At 38.2% G+C, this 18,257-nt stretch overlaps 1 protein-coding gene across 12 annotated transcripts in view; it reads left to right on the top strand.

Moving 5' to 3' along the window:
• ANKRD28 (ankyrin repeat domain 28) overlaps positions 1-18,257 on the top strand; it is a 190,118-nt gene that overhangs the window by 120,195 nt on the left and 51,666 nt on the right. For 11 of the 12 annotated variants that reach the window (XR_002520558.2, XM_021934884.2, XM_021934887.2 and 8 more), the window contains 4 exons: positions 421-621; positions 2,163-2,250; positions 13,134-13,276; positions 16,503-16,715. Coding sequence is in view for 11 of the 12 variants with exons in the window: in XM_021934884.2 (XP_021790576.1) it covers positions 421-621; positions 2,163-2,250; positions 13,134-13,276; positions 16,503-16,715 (645 nt within the window). In the remaining variant the exon portion in view is untranslated. Of the gene's footprint in view, positions 1-420; positions 622-2,162; positions 2,251-2,282; positions 4,400-13,133; positions 13,277-16,502; positions 16,716-18,257 lie in introns of those variants that run through there. The other variant, XM_021934894.2, reaches the window with a different exon arrangement.

The raw sequence follows: 18,257 nt of genomic DNA, 5'->3' as shown, positions 1-18,257 counted from the left end.
ATTCAAAGTATAAATTGTATCTTGTTACCTATAAGAATAAGATATAAGAAATGAATTTTTTTGAATAATAGTTGTTAGTATTTCTTCTTGCATATTTTGATAGGAATGTTTATGCATTTAATGGTAGGGTAGGGAAAGGGAATATTTGATCTTGATGCATCTTATATGGCTCTGAGTACTCTGAGTATCGCCTTTACATTCAAAATGTTTTGTTTCCTTGGGTAAATTCCTACTTGTTTATAGTGAGTTCTATGAGAGCTTTTTTATTTTCTTCATATGTAGATTTATACACAATACACAATAAATGTAGATTTATGCACATATATATTTATACACAAACACATGCACACTATATATAGAAATAACTTCTGAAACTCTTACTCATTTGTCTTTTATAACTTTTATCTTCATATGTTTTAGGAAGCAGTTCAGGTACTTCTGAAGCATTCTGCAGATGTTAATGCTCGAGACAAAAATTGGCAAACCCCTTTACATATAGCTGCTGCTAATAAAGCTGTAAAGTGTGCTGAAGCTTTGGTACCTCTTCTGAGTAATGTAAACGTATCTGATCGAGCAGGGAGGACTGCTTTACATCATGCAGCTTTCAGTGGACATGGTGAGGTAGGTGGCATTTAGTGATTTTTCTCTCCTTCTGTCCACCTCCCCCCACCCCCCAGTTATTAAAGAACTTGCATTTTTGTATAGTAAAAGCATACAGGACTATTTTTCTTTCTCATTTTTGTCTAATTTTGCCTCCTTTTATAACTTTCTTAAGTTTAGAAATGTATTTAGTAGATACTACTTGTGCACAGTCAATCTGGGGTGACAAAGGAGAACACTGCCAACTCTTCTAACACAACAGGAAAAGTATGTTCTATTATTGTGAGAGGAAAAAATATGTGAAGACAGAGATATGTTATTGTTCTTCCAGAAGTACCAGAAGTAGAGTAAATAGCAAAGGAAGGCAGAATTTAGAAAACATGCTTTTTAGTAGTTTATTAACATTTAATCAAGAGAATTCTTTAGTGACAGAACCATCAAAACAATTTAAGAAAAGTGCTATTTAGTTATCTTACACAACAAATGTTGTCTGTGGCAGGTGTTGTCATAGCAAAGGTTGGAGTTTATGTGTATGCTGAAGATTTGTAGAAGGTAACAGAAGAACCTTTGAAGCCAACTTGTCTAGTCTTTCATTTTTGTTGCAGGGATAGGAACTCATAGGTAAAGTAACATTCCCAAGATTCTGTGGCTGGGAGCTAGTGGCTGTCATGTCTTTTTCAAAGTAGTTCCCACTTATCTACAGAGGATATATTCGTGGACCCCCTATGGATGCCTGAAACATTGGATGGTACCAAACCCTATAGATACTATGTTTTTTTTCTATACATACCAATGATAAAATTTAATTTATAATTTAGGCACAGTAAGAGATAATAATAATAAAGTGGAACAATTTTAATACAAGTTACATGAATGTAGTCTGTCTCTCAAAATATCCCACTAACTGCAGTGTAGTCACCTATTTTCAGACTATGGTTGATGGCAGGTAATTGAATGCAGAAAGCGGAACTGCAGATAAGGGGAGACTACTGTACTTCTCTGATTTTGCAATATAAAGAATCCTTAACTGCAGTTAAGGTTTTAGATGTATCCCTATTTGAAATCTGCAGTAGCCTTCCAATGGAGAAATTATCGTAAATATGGTTAGTTGCAGTTACTATTTTTGGTACACACAGACTATGCAGTGACCTTCAGGTCTAATTATATTATAGGCACTATGTTTGTGTTTGAATTAAGTTTAAGACATTTCTAGAATGAGAATACACTTTTAACATTTTGGACTATGAATAGGAACAAAACCTCTTATTAAATATTCAACCTTAGACTTTCCAGATTTGTATTTAGTTCATAAAATACCAAGGCGCAAAGTGGCATCCTAAGAAGGTACTGATGCCTGACTTCAGTAGTACCCACAGTTAACCATTTTTTCATATATTGTCCTATTATGTTAAATGACCTTCAGTATTTAGTCTAGCTCCTTCTGTTCAGCAACTGCAGAAATTTAGTGCCACAGAAATTGAGATAAGTAACTGTCACAAATGTACACTCATAGACAGTTGTGCTTCACAATTTTTATGACACCGTGTTTACTTTTATTCCAGATGGTCAAACTACTCTTGTCTAGAGGTGCCAATATTAATGCTTTTGACAAGAAAGATAGGCGTGCTATCCATTGGGCAGCATATATGGGTATGTACTTTTTAAATTTAGTTTTTGGTATTATAGATTTAGAAAAGTTGTACATTTCAGGTTCTTGCTGTTGATATAACATTTGTCTTTAAGGGTACTGAAAAGCTACACAGTATCTGAGTTTGATGCCCAGGTAGAACAACCCTGGTAACGGGGGAGGTTTGGAGTGCACTGGGTCCAGTTCATCTAAAAGCTGTTTGAAATTAAATCCATTTACCTTTAAAGGAAGAGATGTCCCAGACACAGGCTAGAGTACATAATTTAGGACTGATGTTTACTAAAGCCCATTCTCATACCCATTTTTGTTTGTATGAGAATATTAAGGTAAAAGTAACAAAGATACATTAAGAAGCCTATTATTTTGGGCCAACCAGTGGATTAAATATGTGTTATCATGTTTGATTTCTATAATAGTAATTTTATAGAAAGAAACTGGGGCTTGGAATACAGACTTTTCTGCTGTAACGTAATATATATGTTCTTGAAAAATCTTACAGTCTGCAAAATTGTACTCTAAAACTAATAGAGCTCATGGGAATAATAGGCCTGGGGTAGACCGCCCAAAACCTATGCAACTGTGACCACAGCATTAACAGAAACATTAATTGGTTCTTGCAGAGCCCGGGAGGCAAATCAGCCTATCACAGGATATTTTAAAATGCACCCAAAAACAGCAGAATGAAAATGCTCGCTTCTGGTTGCTAAAACTGCAGAGGAAGGTAGATCTCTAAGTGTAGAGGAAGTACACCTTGCCATAAATCCTTTAAGTCATATAAGGCTGGGGTTGTGCGTCTGGGAAGAAGCCATGGATGTAGACATTCATTTTTCAAGGTTCTTAAAACAGCTGAAAGAACTCACTTTGCAGCCATAGAGCTCAGGGCTTTTTTTCTTCCTGCCAGAGGTTATAATTCTGTGCTTCTGCTCTTTTAACTCCTGGGTAGGAAAAAGCGCATATGAACTGACTTGTTTTCTGTGTAATACTTGTATCATTCCCTGATTTACGAGTCACATTACCTGATTACACAGACATCTAGCTAACCACTTTTCTTAGAGCCATAGCTTATCCTCATTACTTTCTGTTCTTGGTTTTGTCTTTTCTTGACTCTCATTTAAAAAATAAAAGATTAACAGAAGATTGAATAGAGGAATTTTAACTCAAGAGCTATATAGTCCATCCCTCATATATGTGGAGGATTGGTTCCAGGACCACCTGCTTATACCCAAATCCTTGCATACTGAAGTCCCACAGTCAGCCATGGGGAACTCATGTGTTCAAAAAGTTGGCTTTCCATGTATGAGCATTTCACATCCCCTGAATACTGTATTGGTATTAAAAAATCCATGTATAAGTGGACCCATACAGTTCAAACCTTTGTTATTCCAGGGTCAACTGCATAATATGTAAAATAGATACAAACCAGTTATAATACATTCTTTCTAGATAGGTAAGTCTATACCTATATGTCTGTATATATCAAACCAGTTATAGATACCCACAGGACCCCAGGAAGTCCTATGCCTATAATGAAAACAACCAAAAGCAGTAGAATCCTTTTTTTTTCTTTTTTAAGAAAAGTTTTGAAAATCATTATTCAATTTCAGTATAGTTACTCTGAAAAAAAAATTCTACATAGGTATGCTAAATTGAAGATCATGATATACAAAACCCACTTTCATTACCAATAAAACATTTAAAATAAGGTGTCAACACTGATTTTTTACAAAAGCAACAGCACTCATGCGTCAGATACTGTAGCTTATCTCTCTCCTTTGTATCAAAATTACATTTTGAGAAATGATATCAATTGAATACATGAAATATTATAACTGAAGATTAGTCACATAAGGCATGATTAATTTTAAGAAATGATACTTAAAGAAAACAAAATGCCTTCACTATTTCTAACAGTGTGTCCACAGAAAAGAAAAATATAGTCAAAATTAAGCAGATAAATGATGAAGTTGGGAATACACGGTGATATGTCGTTTTTCGTTCCTTTTCCAATCAGCCCCAGAGGGCAATCGCAGATCAGCTCAACACAACCAAAGTGAGCATGGTGATTTCCCACTCTTGCTTATCCCCATATGACAGTATTTCTCCTTTGGAAAGGTTCTTCAGTAGTTCGTAAGAGTATTTCAGAGGTCCAAGGTGAGCAAGAAGCTGAAGTAATCTGTAGTTAGCAAACAAGTAATACTGCAGATGTGTTTTTGCTTTTTTGTTTTTGTTTTTGTTTTTGAGACAAGAGTCTTGTTCTGTCGCCCAGACTGGAGTGCAGTGACACGATCTCAGCTCACTCCAAAGTCCACCTCCCAGGTTCAAGCAATTCTTGTGCCTCAGCCTCCCAAGTAGCTGGAATTACAGGCACCCGCCACCACACCTGGCTAATTTTTTTTGTATTTTTAGTAGAGACGCGATTTCACCATGTTGTCCAGGCTGGTCCTCAAACTCCTGACCTCAGGTGATCGGCCTGCCTCTGCCTCCTAAAGTGCTGGGATTACAGGTGTGAGCCACTGCACCTGGTCTGGAGATGTCTTAAAGCAGCCATCTCCTTTTTCTTCTAATACTTTCCACATATCTGCTACAAGGATTTGGGCTTGTTTGTAAAAAGAAACTTTTTTCCCCTCAAATGTGAAAAAAATGTGCCTCCAGACGTTTTCAACAGAATATTCCTGGCTTCATCAAGAATCCAATGCCACTCTTCTGTCAAAGGCATGAGAGGAAACGTCTGTTTCAGAATGAAGTATGTGCCGAACTTGATCTAGGGTTACTGTGGCATAGTATGAGGTACTAGTAGTTGGTATCCCTTTGCTGAGGGATCTGTTAACTGCCGTGACTGCAGGGACCAATACCATATGTTCTCCCCAAAAGCAGGACTTTTGCTTGTCCTGCTCTGACCAAATAGGAGATAAGGTTAAGTATGTCTGTCATTGACTGTGGTCTTACCAGCTCCCCTGGGATTGGGATTTAGCTCATGAAGCATCTTCCACCTCTCCACATAGAGCTCTGGTGTCTTCACCTTGGCCAGCAACAGTTCTGCCACCCTGTGTATGTATGCCTCTGCTTTCAGTGAACACATCCCAACTGTTTTCTGCAGTGAATTTATTTTAATTCCCTGGGTATTAGAAGACAGTGCATTCTCCCCCTCCCCTTTCAGACCATGGAGTGATGCTTTTGACCTCCACTGGGGCAAACTCTCCTTTCTAAGCGGGCAACATCCCCAGTCCCTCTGTACTTCAGAATTTTCTACCCACTATGGGATCATCACCCTAAACAGGGTCCCGCTTTCTGCGGGAGTAGCACTGAGAACTGAGCGCAGCTAAGGTACAGCCTTTCTTCCATCACATTTGCGTGACTAGGAAACTGTAGACACCATGTAGCCATGCACTGGGCAGAAGCCCGAGAATCCATATTGCATTGCAGTTCTGACCTTTAGTGTGAGTGTAAAGGAAGATTAAAAAAGGAACATCCTTTTCAAATGTCCACCCCACCTTTTTTTTTTTCTTTTTCTTTCTTTTTTTTTTTTTTTTTTTGAGACAAAATTTCACCCTTGTTGCCCAGGCTGGAGTGCTGGAGTGCAATGGCGCGATCTCAGCTCACTGCAACTCTGCCTCCCAGGTTCAAGCGATTCTCCTGCCTCAGCCTCCCAAGTAGCTGGGACTACAGGCACCTGCCATCACACCCAGCTAATTTTTGTATATTTAGTAGAGATGAGGTTTCACCATGTTGACCAGGTTGGTCTTGAACTTCTGCAAATGTCCCTATTTTTAAAGCCAAAAGCTGAAAGCTTGGTGCATGGTGGTTTACACTAAAGATATGCGCTGCTAGTTATGTACTGGGCCATTTTCTTGTGTTAATTGAAGGTAATATAGCCAAAAGCAAGTTCCCTATTGCATCCTAAGGTCCCTTTCTCACAGCCTGTAGATTTTCATCTCAGTCTTTCTGAATATTCTGGTGTGGCTTACTCTTCAAGACAGGAACAACTAGGTTATGTGATGTAAAACTGTACATCTTACGTTAAGAGGCTTACATGTTAAGCAGAGTGCATCACGCCTTTTACCTACTAAGAATTAAGCTTTGCTAAACAACTGTTTTCATACAACTGAAGGTCAGGGGGATTTTGCAGGTTACCTCTAGTTGAGCCCCCAGAATAGTTGAATGTGTGTATTTCAGGGGGGCCAGAATGGCTTTGTTGTTTCTCACCCGCTAAGTGTCACTTTTTAGGCCTCTTAGTTGAGGTTGAAAAGGAAATTCTGTGTTTCTTGGACCTCACCACAAGTTTTAGTTTATTTTATGCTACTAAAATTAAATGTCCTAGACTGGGTAATTTATAAATAACAGAAATTTATTTCCTCACAGTTCTGTAGGCTGGGAAGTCCAAGATCAAGGCATTAGCATCTAGTGAGGGCCCTCTTGAAGCATCACATTGTGAGGAGTCAAACTCATCTTTTCTAAGTCGCTCACTCGCAAAATAGCATTGTTTTTTGTTCATGAGGACAGAGCCCTTATTGCCTAATCACCTCTTAAAGTTCCTACCTCTTAACACTGTTGCCTTGGGGATTACACTTCCAACATATGAAATTCGGAGGACACATTTAAACCATAGTACCATATAGCACTGCCCATTTAATTTGTGAGCATAACCAGGCAGAGATTTATAATTACCCTTTTTGTGTCTCTTCCTTCCCTTAAGCACAGAATAAGATGAATACCGACATATAGCTTCTAAAACTGTTCAGCCATTCTAGGAATACAGGATTAAAGAGTTAAATATGTGAAAGAAAGAAGCTATTGACTGGTCACTGCTGTTACAGACAAACCTAAAGTACAAGCATTGTCACCTCTAGGTTATATTCAGAGAATTCATCAATGTTAGTGTAAGAGACATTGGGGATTATGTGTAGTCTTGTAATTTATTTATCCCAGTTTTCCTTATTAGCCCTGGCCTTCTATTTCCTGGTTGAGGCTCCGTTAATTTCCTTTTAGGCCCTACCTCTTATACTTAATGCTATTGAATTATTTGTCATTGTTCTGTAGCACCCCACCTCATCTCCAAATGAACTGATCATTTTCTTCTTCCCACCTTGTGCTTGCTCCTGCCATCAAACTTTTCAAGGTCCCTTTACATGTTCATTTTTACTGTTGCTTTCAGTACTTTTAGAAGTTTAGCCTCAGTTACCAAGTTTAGCCTCAGATTACCTTATTATGATGACTTTGACACAGAAGGTACTGAATAAATATTTTTTACCTTGGGCTGGGCATGGTTGCTTATGCCTGTAATCCCAACACTTTGGGAGGCCAAGGTGGGAAGATCCTTGAGCCAGGAGTTGAAGATCAGCCTGGGCAACATAGCGAGACCCTCTCTCTACCAAAAAAAAAAAAAATTAATATTAGCTGGATGTGGTGGCACACACCTCACTTGAGCCCAGGAGGTCGAGGCTGCAGTGAGCTGTGATCGTACCACTGCATTTCAGCCAAGGTGACAGAGCCAAAACTCTGTCTCAAAAATTTTTTAATTGATTTTTAAAAATTAACAACTCATTGCATTATTTCTTTTCTAGAAACATAATAGTAGATATTTCTTTTTCATATTAAAATGGGTGGAAAGAGGCTGAAAATATCTACTTTAATTGATAATTTGTATATAAACAACTGAATCTGCCTGATTCTTTATGCATCTTGCAGTATCCTGGGTTAATTTTTTTGAGGGAGGGGTGCCTCTGTTTGAAAGCCTCATTTTATAATTTGTTAACTTTTTATAGAGTCATTCTCTATGAGGGGATTTTAAAAATGACATCACAAGCAATTTCTTTAATGTAACTAACATATATTGGGCGCTTGTTTTGTATGCTGCTCTTGGCCTTATGGAACATATCAAGAAGTAGAACAGTCTTCTGAAAGTATATATTTGGGGATTCATGCACAAAAAGTAATTAAAGAGTTAGTAATGATTCCGTTTAAGAAACATCACAAGGCTTATAGGGCTTCTAGGGAAGAGAGTTGATTGAGTTGGTCAGGAAAGGTTGGGTCTGACATGTTTCTTCAAGGACTAGTATAATAGCAACGATTGGGAGGAGACATCCAAGCAGAATGTTCCACATAAAGAAGGTGTTTCATGAACAAAGAGACAGAGGTGGGAAGGATTGTGGGAGGAGGAGAAAGCACTGTGTAATCTAATCTGACAAATAAGTGACAAGTTACAAAAGGAGAATAGTGGTTCTCTCACCTTCCAGATACATGGCCCCCTTCCTGGCCTTTTTGTGTGGTTGGGTGGGGCCTAGGACTAGTTCTGGCTAATGAATGAAAGCAACAGTGGTCTGGGCTGGAGCATTTAATTACTGATAGGAAACGCTGCAGTCTGTTTCCCCTTCTGGCACAGTGACCAGCCACATTCAAGATGATGTCAGTTACATGAGCCTGGGTCCTTGAGTAACTGAGCAGAGCCCTCTTGCCAACCTGTTATGGTTGAGAGAGAAATAAAAACATTATTTAAGCCACTGAGATTTGGGAGTTGATTGTTAACCATCACACAGTATAACCAACCGTTTCCTCATGGTTACACTGGTGAGTAGTAAACTAAATTGGTTAAGGAGATCTGGTGGAAATTATAAGGAAAAAGAGGTTTTTGGCTGCATGTTCTAAAGACCTAACATTCTGAAGAAACAAGCCCAAGAAACTCCCAGATTGAAACAATTCCAGTAAGGCAGAGATCAGAGAGATTGTGGGGTTGGTGCTAAACTACCACAACAAAGCAAGTATCTCAATAAGCAATTCACAAAAATTTTTTGGTTTCCCAGTGCATATAAAAGATATGTTTGGTCTGCCTGCAGTGGCTCACACCTGTAATCCTAACATCTTGGGAGCGCAACGTGGGAGGACTGCTTCAGGCCAGGAGTTCAAGACCAACCTGGGCAACATAGCAAGACCCTCTCTCTACAAAAAAATTTAAAAATTAGCCCAGTGTGGTGGCATGCATCTGTAGTCCTACCTACTCAGAAGGCTGAGGTGGGAGGATCACCTGAATCCAGGAGTTTTAGGTTGCAGTGAGATGTGATCACACCACTGCACTTCAGCTGGGGTGACAGAACAAGACCCCATTTCTAAAAATAATTAATTCATTACAAAATATGTTTATGCTATACTATAGTATATTAAGTGTGCAATAGCAGTACATCTAAAACAATGTACATGTCGTTTTTATTAATTTTCAATGTTCTTAAAAAATACGTTATTGCTAAAAAAAAAAAAAAATGCTATCATATGAACCTTTAGCAAGTCATAATCTCTGCTAATGGAGAGTTTTGCCTCAATGTGAATGGTTGCTGAAGGTTTGGATGGCTGTGGCAATTCCTTGAAATGAGACAAAGATGTGCTGCATTGATGGACTCTTCCTTTCACAGAGGTAGTATGGCAAGCTGTTTGATAGCATTTTACCCACAGTAGAATTTCCTTCAAAATTGGAGTCACTTCTCTAAAAACTTTGTTGTCATTTCAGCAACATTCACAGTATCTTCGGAAGTAGATTCCATCTCACAAAACCACTGTCTTTACTCATCCATAAGAAGCAACCCCTTATCTGTTCCCATTTTATCATGAGATTATAGCAATTCAGGCACATCTTCAGGCTCCACTTCTTATTCTAGTTCTCTCGCTATTTCTACCACATCTGCAGTTATTTCCTTCACTGAAGTCTTGAATCCCTCAAAGTCATCCATGAGGGTTGCAATCACCTTCTTTCAAACTCCTGTTGATATTAATACTTTGACCTCCTCCCATGAATCAGAAATGTTTTTTGTTTTTTGGTTTTTGGTTTTTGGTTTTTTTGACAGAGTTTCGCTTTGTTGCCCAGGCTGGAGTGCAGTGGTGTGATATTGGCTCACTGCAGCCTCTACCTCCTGTGTTCAAGTGATTCTCCTGCCTCAGCCTCCCAAGTAGCTGGGATTACAGGTGCCTGCCACCACGCCTGGCTACTTTTTGTATTGTTAGTAGAGACAGAGTTTCACCATGTTGGCCAGGCTGGTCTCGAACTGCTGACCTCAGGTGATTGACTTCCCAAAGTGCTGGGATTACAGGCGTGAGCCACCACACCTGGCCAAGAATGTTCTTAATGGCATCTAGAATGATGAATCCTTTCCAGAAGGTTTTCAATTTACTTTGCCCAGATGCATCAGAGGAATCACTATGGCAGCTATATCCATGTCAAATGTTATTTCTTAAATAAAAAGACTTTGAAAGTTGACATTACTCTTGGTTCAGGGACAACAGAGTGACTGTTGTGTTAGCAGGCACGAAAACAACAGTAATCTCCTTGTCTATAAGAGCTCTTGGGTGGCCAAGTACATTGTGAATAAGCAGTAATATTTTGAAAGGAATCTTCTTTTTTCTGAGCAGTATGTCTCAACAGTGGGCTTAAAATATTCAGTAAACCGTGTTATAAACAGATGTGTTGTCATCCAGGCTTTGTTCCATTTTAGAGCATAGGCAAAGTGGATTTAGCATAATTCATGTGGGCTGTGGAATTTTCAGAATGGTAAATGAGCACTGACTTAACTTAAAGTCACTAGCTGTGTTAGCCTCTAACAAGAGAGTCAGCCTGTCCTTTGAAGTTTTGATGGCAGGCATAGATTTCTCTCTAGCAATGAAAGTCCTTGATGGCATCTTCCAATAGAAGGCTGTTTCATCTACATTGAAAATCTGTTGTTTAATGTAGCCACCTTCATTAATAATCTTAGATCTTTTAGATAACTTGTTACAGCTTCTATTAATACATCAGCACTTGCTGCTTCACGTTGCACTTTTATGTTATAGGGACATCTTTTTTCATTAAACCTCATGAACCAACCTTTGCTCGATCAAAGTTTTCCTCTGTAGCTTCCTCACCTCTCTCAGCCTTCATAGAATTGAAGACAGTTAAGGCCTTGCTCTGGATTAGGCTTTGGCTTAAGCGAATGTTGTAGCTGTTTGGTCTTCTATCCGGACCACTAGTACTTTCTCTGTATCAGCAGTAAGGCTACTTAGCTTTCTTTTCGTTAGTCCATTCACTGGTAGCATGTTTAATTTTCTTGAAGAATTTTTCTTTTGCATTCACTACTTGGTAACTTTGTCGCAGGAGGCCTAGATTTCATTCTGTCTCACCTTTCAACATGCCTTTCTCACTAAGCTTAATCATTTCTAGCTTTTGATTTAAAGTGAGAGATATGCAACTGTCTTTCACTTGAACACTTAGTGGCTGCTGTAGGGTTATTATTTGACCTAATTTTAATACTATTGTGTCTTGAGTGAAGAGGAAGGTCTGAAAAAGAGATAGATGAGGGAATGGAGTAGTTGGAATACACATTTATTAAGTTAACCACTTTTATTGGAGACAGAGTCTCACTCTGTCATCCAGGCTAGAGTGCAGTGACGTGATCTTGGCTTACTGCAACCTCCACTTCCGGGGATCAAGCGATTCTCGGGCCTCAGCCTCCCGAGTAGCTGGAACTACAGGTGTGTGCCAGCATGCCCAGCTAATTTTTGTATTTTTAGTAGAGACAGGGTCTCACTATTTTGGCCAGGCTGGTCTCGACTCCTGACCTCAGGTGATCCACCTGCCTCAGCCTCACAAAGTGTTGGGAGTACAGGCGTGAGCCACCATGCCTGATCAGTTCACCACTTTATATGAGTTCAGTTTGTGATGCCCCAAAACAATTACAGTAGGAATGCCAAAGATCAGTGATCACAGATCACCATAACAGATAAAATAATATTGAAAAAGTTTGAAATATTGGCAAGAATAACCAAAACGTGACACAGACACATGAAATGAGCACATGCTGATGGAAAAAATGATGCCAATAGACTTGCTTGACACGGGATTGCCACAAACTTTCAATTTTTAAGAAACAAGATGCAATATTTGCAAAGCCCAATAAAGCAAAGTACATATGATATGGTATGCCAGCATTAGAAATGAAAAGCTTACTTTAGAATTTATGAATGTATTAAAGTAACCTTAGACCAAAAACAAGATCTAGGCAAAAGGAAAATTATAGACTGCAGGGTTATCACCGAATAAAATAATCAAAGGAATTATAGTTGTCCCTTGTTATCCTTAGAGTATTAGTTTCAGACTCCTTTGGATACAAAAATCAGAAGATACTCAAGTTCCTTATATAAAATGCCATAGTGTGTACGTATAACCTGTTCTGTAATTCATCTCTAGATTTCTTATAATACCTAATACAATGTAAATAGTTGTTACACTGTATTTTTATTTTTTTATTATTATTTTTTTACTGTTTTTATGTTTTCAAATATTTTCAATCTGCAGTTGGTTGAATCTGCAGATATGGAACCAGTGTATACAGAGGGCCAACATTCTTTTTAATTACTAATTATCTCTGCCAACATTTATCAGAATTATCCTGAATTCTATTTTTGTTTGTCTTGTTTCGAGATAAGGCCTTGCTCTGTTGCCCACCCTGGAGTGCAATGGCATGATCACAGCTCACTGCAGCCTTAACCTCCCAGGCCCAAGTAATTCTTCTACCTCAGCCTCCCAAGTAACTGAGACTATAGGTGCATGCCACCATGCCCAGCTAATTTTTTTTATTTTTGGTGGAGACAGGGTCTCACTGTGTTGCCTAGGCTGGTCTCAAATTCCTAGACTCAAGTGATCCTCCCACTTCAGCCTCCCAAAGTGCTGAGATTATCGGCATGAGCCATTATGCCCACCCCTGAAGTCTTAAAATTTTCCTTCTATTCTTTCTCAAGTTAACATGATTCTTTGATGACTTGTCATGCATCTTCTATTTTCATTTTTTAAATTTGCTTAAAGATATTTGGGATTATATTTAATAGTTTTCATATGCTTATCTCTATTTTTTCTTCAAAAACATATTTTTAGGTCACATTGAAGTAGTGAAATTACTTGTGTCGCATGGAGCTGAAGTGACATGCAAGGATAAAAAGTCTTACACACCTCTTCATGCAGCAGCCTCTAGTGGAATGATCAGCGTAGTCAAGTACCTTCTAGATCTTGGAGTTGATGTAGGTATATTAATTGAACAGTACGAAATTATGGAGCCCTTTTTATACTTACTACAGTATTGATAGAAGTTATTTCAGGTTTAAGAAATTATTTTATACAATGTTTTCATGTTTTAATTGGGTATTTATAGTCCTTTATGTAATACCTAATGCACTGATTTATGATCAAAGCATGTAAATAGTCAAAGCATGTTAAGAGGTAAAATACACTTCAAAGGTGTGTGGTTTATTGCCAATTTTTCTTCTATATCGCATTCCAGGCCCTATAGTTCCATTTCACTTGTGGGAACCAGCAGATCAGACACACTTGTATTATTAGATAGCTGGGTTATTGTTAGTCTTCTTTGCCTAGTCTGATATTCTCTTAAAATGATTGTAGCAGTTTACATTACAGAATATTGGCAAGAGCTGGGCAGGAAAACAAGAGGCTTTTTGCCCACCAAGTATAAGTATTCCTTACTATATAATTCTGTTTGGTTAAAAGGGGATGCTGCTTTATTTGGATATATTTGATTGCTGAATTGAGGTAACTTAGAATACCTGTACAGCTTTTCACAAGCCATCCTTTAAACATAAGTACTTTACTCCCTCATTTGTTTATGTATTTATTTATTTGAAACAGGGTCTCTGTCTCCTAGGCTGTAGTATAATGGCACAGTCACAGCTCACTGCAACCTTGAACTCTGGGCTCATGTGATCCTCCCACCTAAGCCTCCTGAATAGCTAGAACTACAGGCTAATTTTTTTATTTTGTAGAGATGAGGTCTCGCTGTTACCCAGGCTGGTGTCTGACTCTTGATCTCAAGTGACCTTCCCGCCTTGGTCTCCCAAAGTGCTTGGATTACAGGCGTGAGCCACCGCACCCAGCCCACTCAGCGTATTTATTCTTACTTCAGGTAGAGTTATGACAATGTCCTGATTCTTGAAAACACACATTTTGAAGAACTCATTGGTTCTTTAAAACAGCAAATTGGAACGTGTAGCGTAAGGATCTGCTAGAGGCATACAGTTTAGATCAGCTACAAAAAACTAAGAAAAGTAGGTGATAGCCTGGTTGGACAAAGAATACATGACAGAACTGTAGGGCTAGATACGCTCTTAACTTATTGACCATGTGGAACACTTTGCCTGAAACAAGCTAATAAATACTGAAAGTGTGAGGATCACAAGAAGACTTTGCAAAAATCTCAACTCAATTCCTGTATCTCCGTTTCCACAGAGTGAAATAATACCTTAAAAGATCCTTGATCTGGATGAATGAGGCAACTTTGTTTCTGATTACTGTTTCAAGTCCATTCTGGTGCAATTTTTATAACTGACTTTATTGACAGTCAGTTACATTTGTAAACTCTGGTGACTATTGTTCATCAAAATAAGTGGCCAGACTTACAGCCTTTTAGTAACATATGGCCCCCAGTTGTGTGTTTTTTGGGTTTTTTTGTTTTTGTTTTTGTTTTTAGTTTCCTGGGGGATTACCACAAACTGGAGGGCTAACAGAAATTTAACTTCTCAAAGTTTTAGAGTATAGAAGTTCTAAATCAAGGTGTCAGCAAGGTTGGTTCCTTATGGAGGCTCTGAGGGAGAATCTTTTCCTTGTCTGTGTTCTTGTGAAAAAATCTAGATACTTTGATTAAAATTAAGTGTTCAAACTTTTTTTCTTCCTCTATTACCAGTGATCCCAGAAAAGAAAATGTTAATTAAAGCTGCATTATATTGGGGCCAACTACAAGATTAGGGTCCAGAGTCTCCACACAAGGCCACCCTTTACTTACGACCAACTATAAGTTCAGAGAGCTTTCAAAACCACTTTCAGGTTTGATAATTCACCAGAAAGTCTCACAAAATTCATTAAAAGCTTTATATTCACAGTTGTGGTTACTACAGGGACAAGATACAAACTGAGATCAGCCAAAGAAAGAGACACATAGGGTAGAGTGCAGGATTATTGTAAAGGCAAAGTTTCCCTTAGCCCCTCCTCACAGAGTCAGGTCCCATTACTCTCCTTCCCTGGCATCAGTGTGTGGCAGTATGAATGAAGTATTTCCAACAAAGAATGCTCACTTGAGCTTCATTTTTGGTTTTTATTGGGGCTCCATTACATGGCTTGATTGGTTGTCCATGTGGTTGATTTCAGTCTCCAAATACATAATACCTGGTGACCCAAAGCTCCTACTCTAAATAGAGACTTTTTTATCAGATATGTCATAGATTACCCCCCTAAAGCCAAGGGCAAAGGACAGACCTCTCTGGGAGAGGTCAGATTCTTGACTGCATAGTAATCATGTAAAGTATTCCCTTATTTATTAGAAATGGAAAAACAAGGCTGGGCACGGTGGCTCACACCTATGCCAGCACTTTGGGAGGCTAAGGTGGGTGATCATTTGAGGTCAGGAGTTCAAGACCAGCCTGGCCAACATACTAAAATACAAAAATTAGCTGGTTGGTAATGGTGTGTGCCTGTAATCCCAGCTACTCAGTAGGCTGAGGCAGGAGAATCACTTGAGCCTGGGAGGCAGAGGTTTCAGTGAGCTGAGATTGTGCCACTCAACTCCAATCTGGGCGACAGAGTGAGAGACCCTGTCTCAGAAAAAAAAAAAAGAGAAAAGCAAAACCCTTAATTACATGAATTGTTTCTCATTTTTGAGCATACTCTTTTGACTTGTGATAAAATACCTGTATATGACACTGGAAAATATTAAGAGCCCAAGTTTGTGGCAAAAAATGAATTAAATAAATAGAACATGTGATTCATTGTTTAAAAATCTTGATCTATACTTTATTACTAGGGTTAGCCTTTGTCACTGCAAAATGAAAAAGTTGAAAATATGCATGTTACTGAATATACCTCAGAATCTTCAGTTTGTGTTCATTTTTTATGATTATAATTAATTCTATAGTAAATCCTTTACCTAGAACGCCTTTCAAAATACATTAGTTTACATTTTCCTAAAATACCTCTTTTGTATTATTCAGTTTTGTCATGAAGTAGACATTGTATATGTGAATTACATTCCCTGAATGTATAAAATCAATGTAGTACCAAAATGCTTGTCAAAGGTTTATTATTTTACACCAACTTTAGAATTATAAGCCTCATCTCTGTATTTATCCTGTCTCCGTTTCTCACTTTAGTAATTTGATTGCAACCACAGGTTGCTAAAATAGCTCACAACATTGATAATTAGCAAAACTACTTTAACATTCACATTTTTTATCTTTCTGATAGATGAATGAACCAAATGCCTATGGAAATACACCTCTTCATGTAGCCTGCTATAATGGACAAGATGTTGTAGTGAATGAACTTATAGACTGTGGTGCTATTGTAAATCAAAAGAATGAAAAAGGATTTACTCCTTTGCACTTTGCTGCTGCATCAACACATGGAGCTTTGTGTTTAGAGCTTCTAGTTGGCAATGGGGCTGATGTCAATATGAAGGTAAGGAACAAAATCATAGTCTATACTTTAAGTATTTCATATGTCACTGTTAAAACAACATCAGTGGTGAATACCATTCAGCAATAAAAAGGAACTATTGATAAACTCAAGAACATGGATAAATCTTTAAAATATTATGCTGAGTGAAAGGCTTACTCAAGAGTATATACATTCTTTCCATTTATGTAAGGTTCTAGAACCAATAAAATTCCATTTATATGGGGTTCCAGAATCTATAATTGAAAAAAATCAGAACAATTATTGCCATTGTGAGGAGGGATCAACTGGGAAAGGGGTATGAAGGGACTGTATGTGATGGTGGTAATGTTTTATATTTTGGCAGGGGTTTATATTGTATAGATTTGTCAAAACTCATAAGGTAGTTCATTTGTATGCTTTCATAGCATATAAATTTTCTTTTAGAAGAAAAATTCTAAACAGATGTTTGACGCTATTAATGTTGTGTTTAGAGGTGACATGTGTGATGTCTATCTAATTTTAAAAAGCATCAAATAATTGGGTGGGTGGAAGGACAGAAGAATCTACAGTAAAAGGCATAGAGTAAAATACTAGTGGCACAATTTAGATGGTATGTATTTGGGTGTTCACTCTACAGGTCTTTTCAAATTTTATACAGTGTTAGGGGGAAAAGAAATATCAGTGTTTTGCACATAAGGAATAGTTGCTTTTTGGTTTTTTTGTTATAATTACTTTCAAGAGTAAGCATTTGGATTTTAGAAATATGTGAAAAATCTGGACTGGCATAGTGGCTCCTCCCTGTAATCCCACCACTTTGGGAGGCTGGGGTAGGAGGATCACTTGAGCCTAGGAGTTCAGGACTAGCGTGGACAGCATAACCTGGCTCCACAAAAAAATAGAAAATGAGCCAGGCATGGTGGCTCATGCTTGTAGTCTCAGCTACTTGGGAGGCTGAAGTGGGAGGATCTCTTGAGCCTTGGAGGTCAAGTCTACAGTGAGTTGAGATCATGCTACTGCCCTCCAGCCTGGATTACAGAGTGAGACTCTGTTTCAGAAAATAAATAAAGGAATGAATGAAAATTTTGGCCGGATACAGTCTGGTTCATGCTTGTAATCCCAGTGTTTTAGGAGGCCAAGGCGAGAAGATCACTTGAGCAAGGCCAGCCTGGGCAACATAGCAAGACCTCCATCTCTACTAAAAAAAATTAAAAATTATCCCGTAGTCCTAGGTACTCAGGAGGCTGAGGCTGGAGGATCTCTTGAGCCCAGAAGTTCAAAGTTACAGTGAGCTGTGATCACACCACTGTACTCTAGCCTGGGCGACAGGTGAGATCTTGCCTCAAATGAATGAAAATTCTAGAGCCACAATAAATATGCTTTCACTGTATAATTTTATAAGAGCACATGCAATCCAGATTTTGAGCATTGCTATTTTATAATATATAATCATCTTACTTAGATTTTCTAGAATTCTTTAGTTGTTTCTGTATTAATTTTATCAATTCATCCTTTGAGCACTTGCCAAACTGTATCTGGTGGTACGAAGAAAACCAGACACAAAAT

The sequence above is a fragment of the Papio anubis genome, chromosome 2 (assembly GCF_008728515.1).
Source record: "Papio anubis isolate 15944 chromosome 2, Panubis1.0, whole genome shotgun sequence".
Taxonomy (NCBI): domain Eukaryota; kingdom Metazoa; phylum Chordata; class Mammalia; order Primates; family Cercopithecidae; genus Papio; species Papio anubis.
The sequence above is the reverse complement of the archived record's forward strand: the minus strand, read 5'-3'. Positions and strand labels throughout refer to the sequence as shown.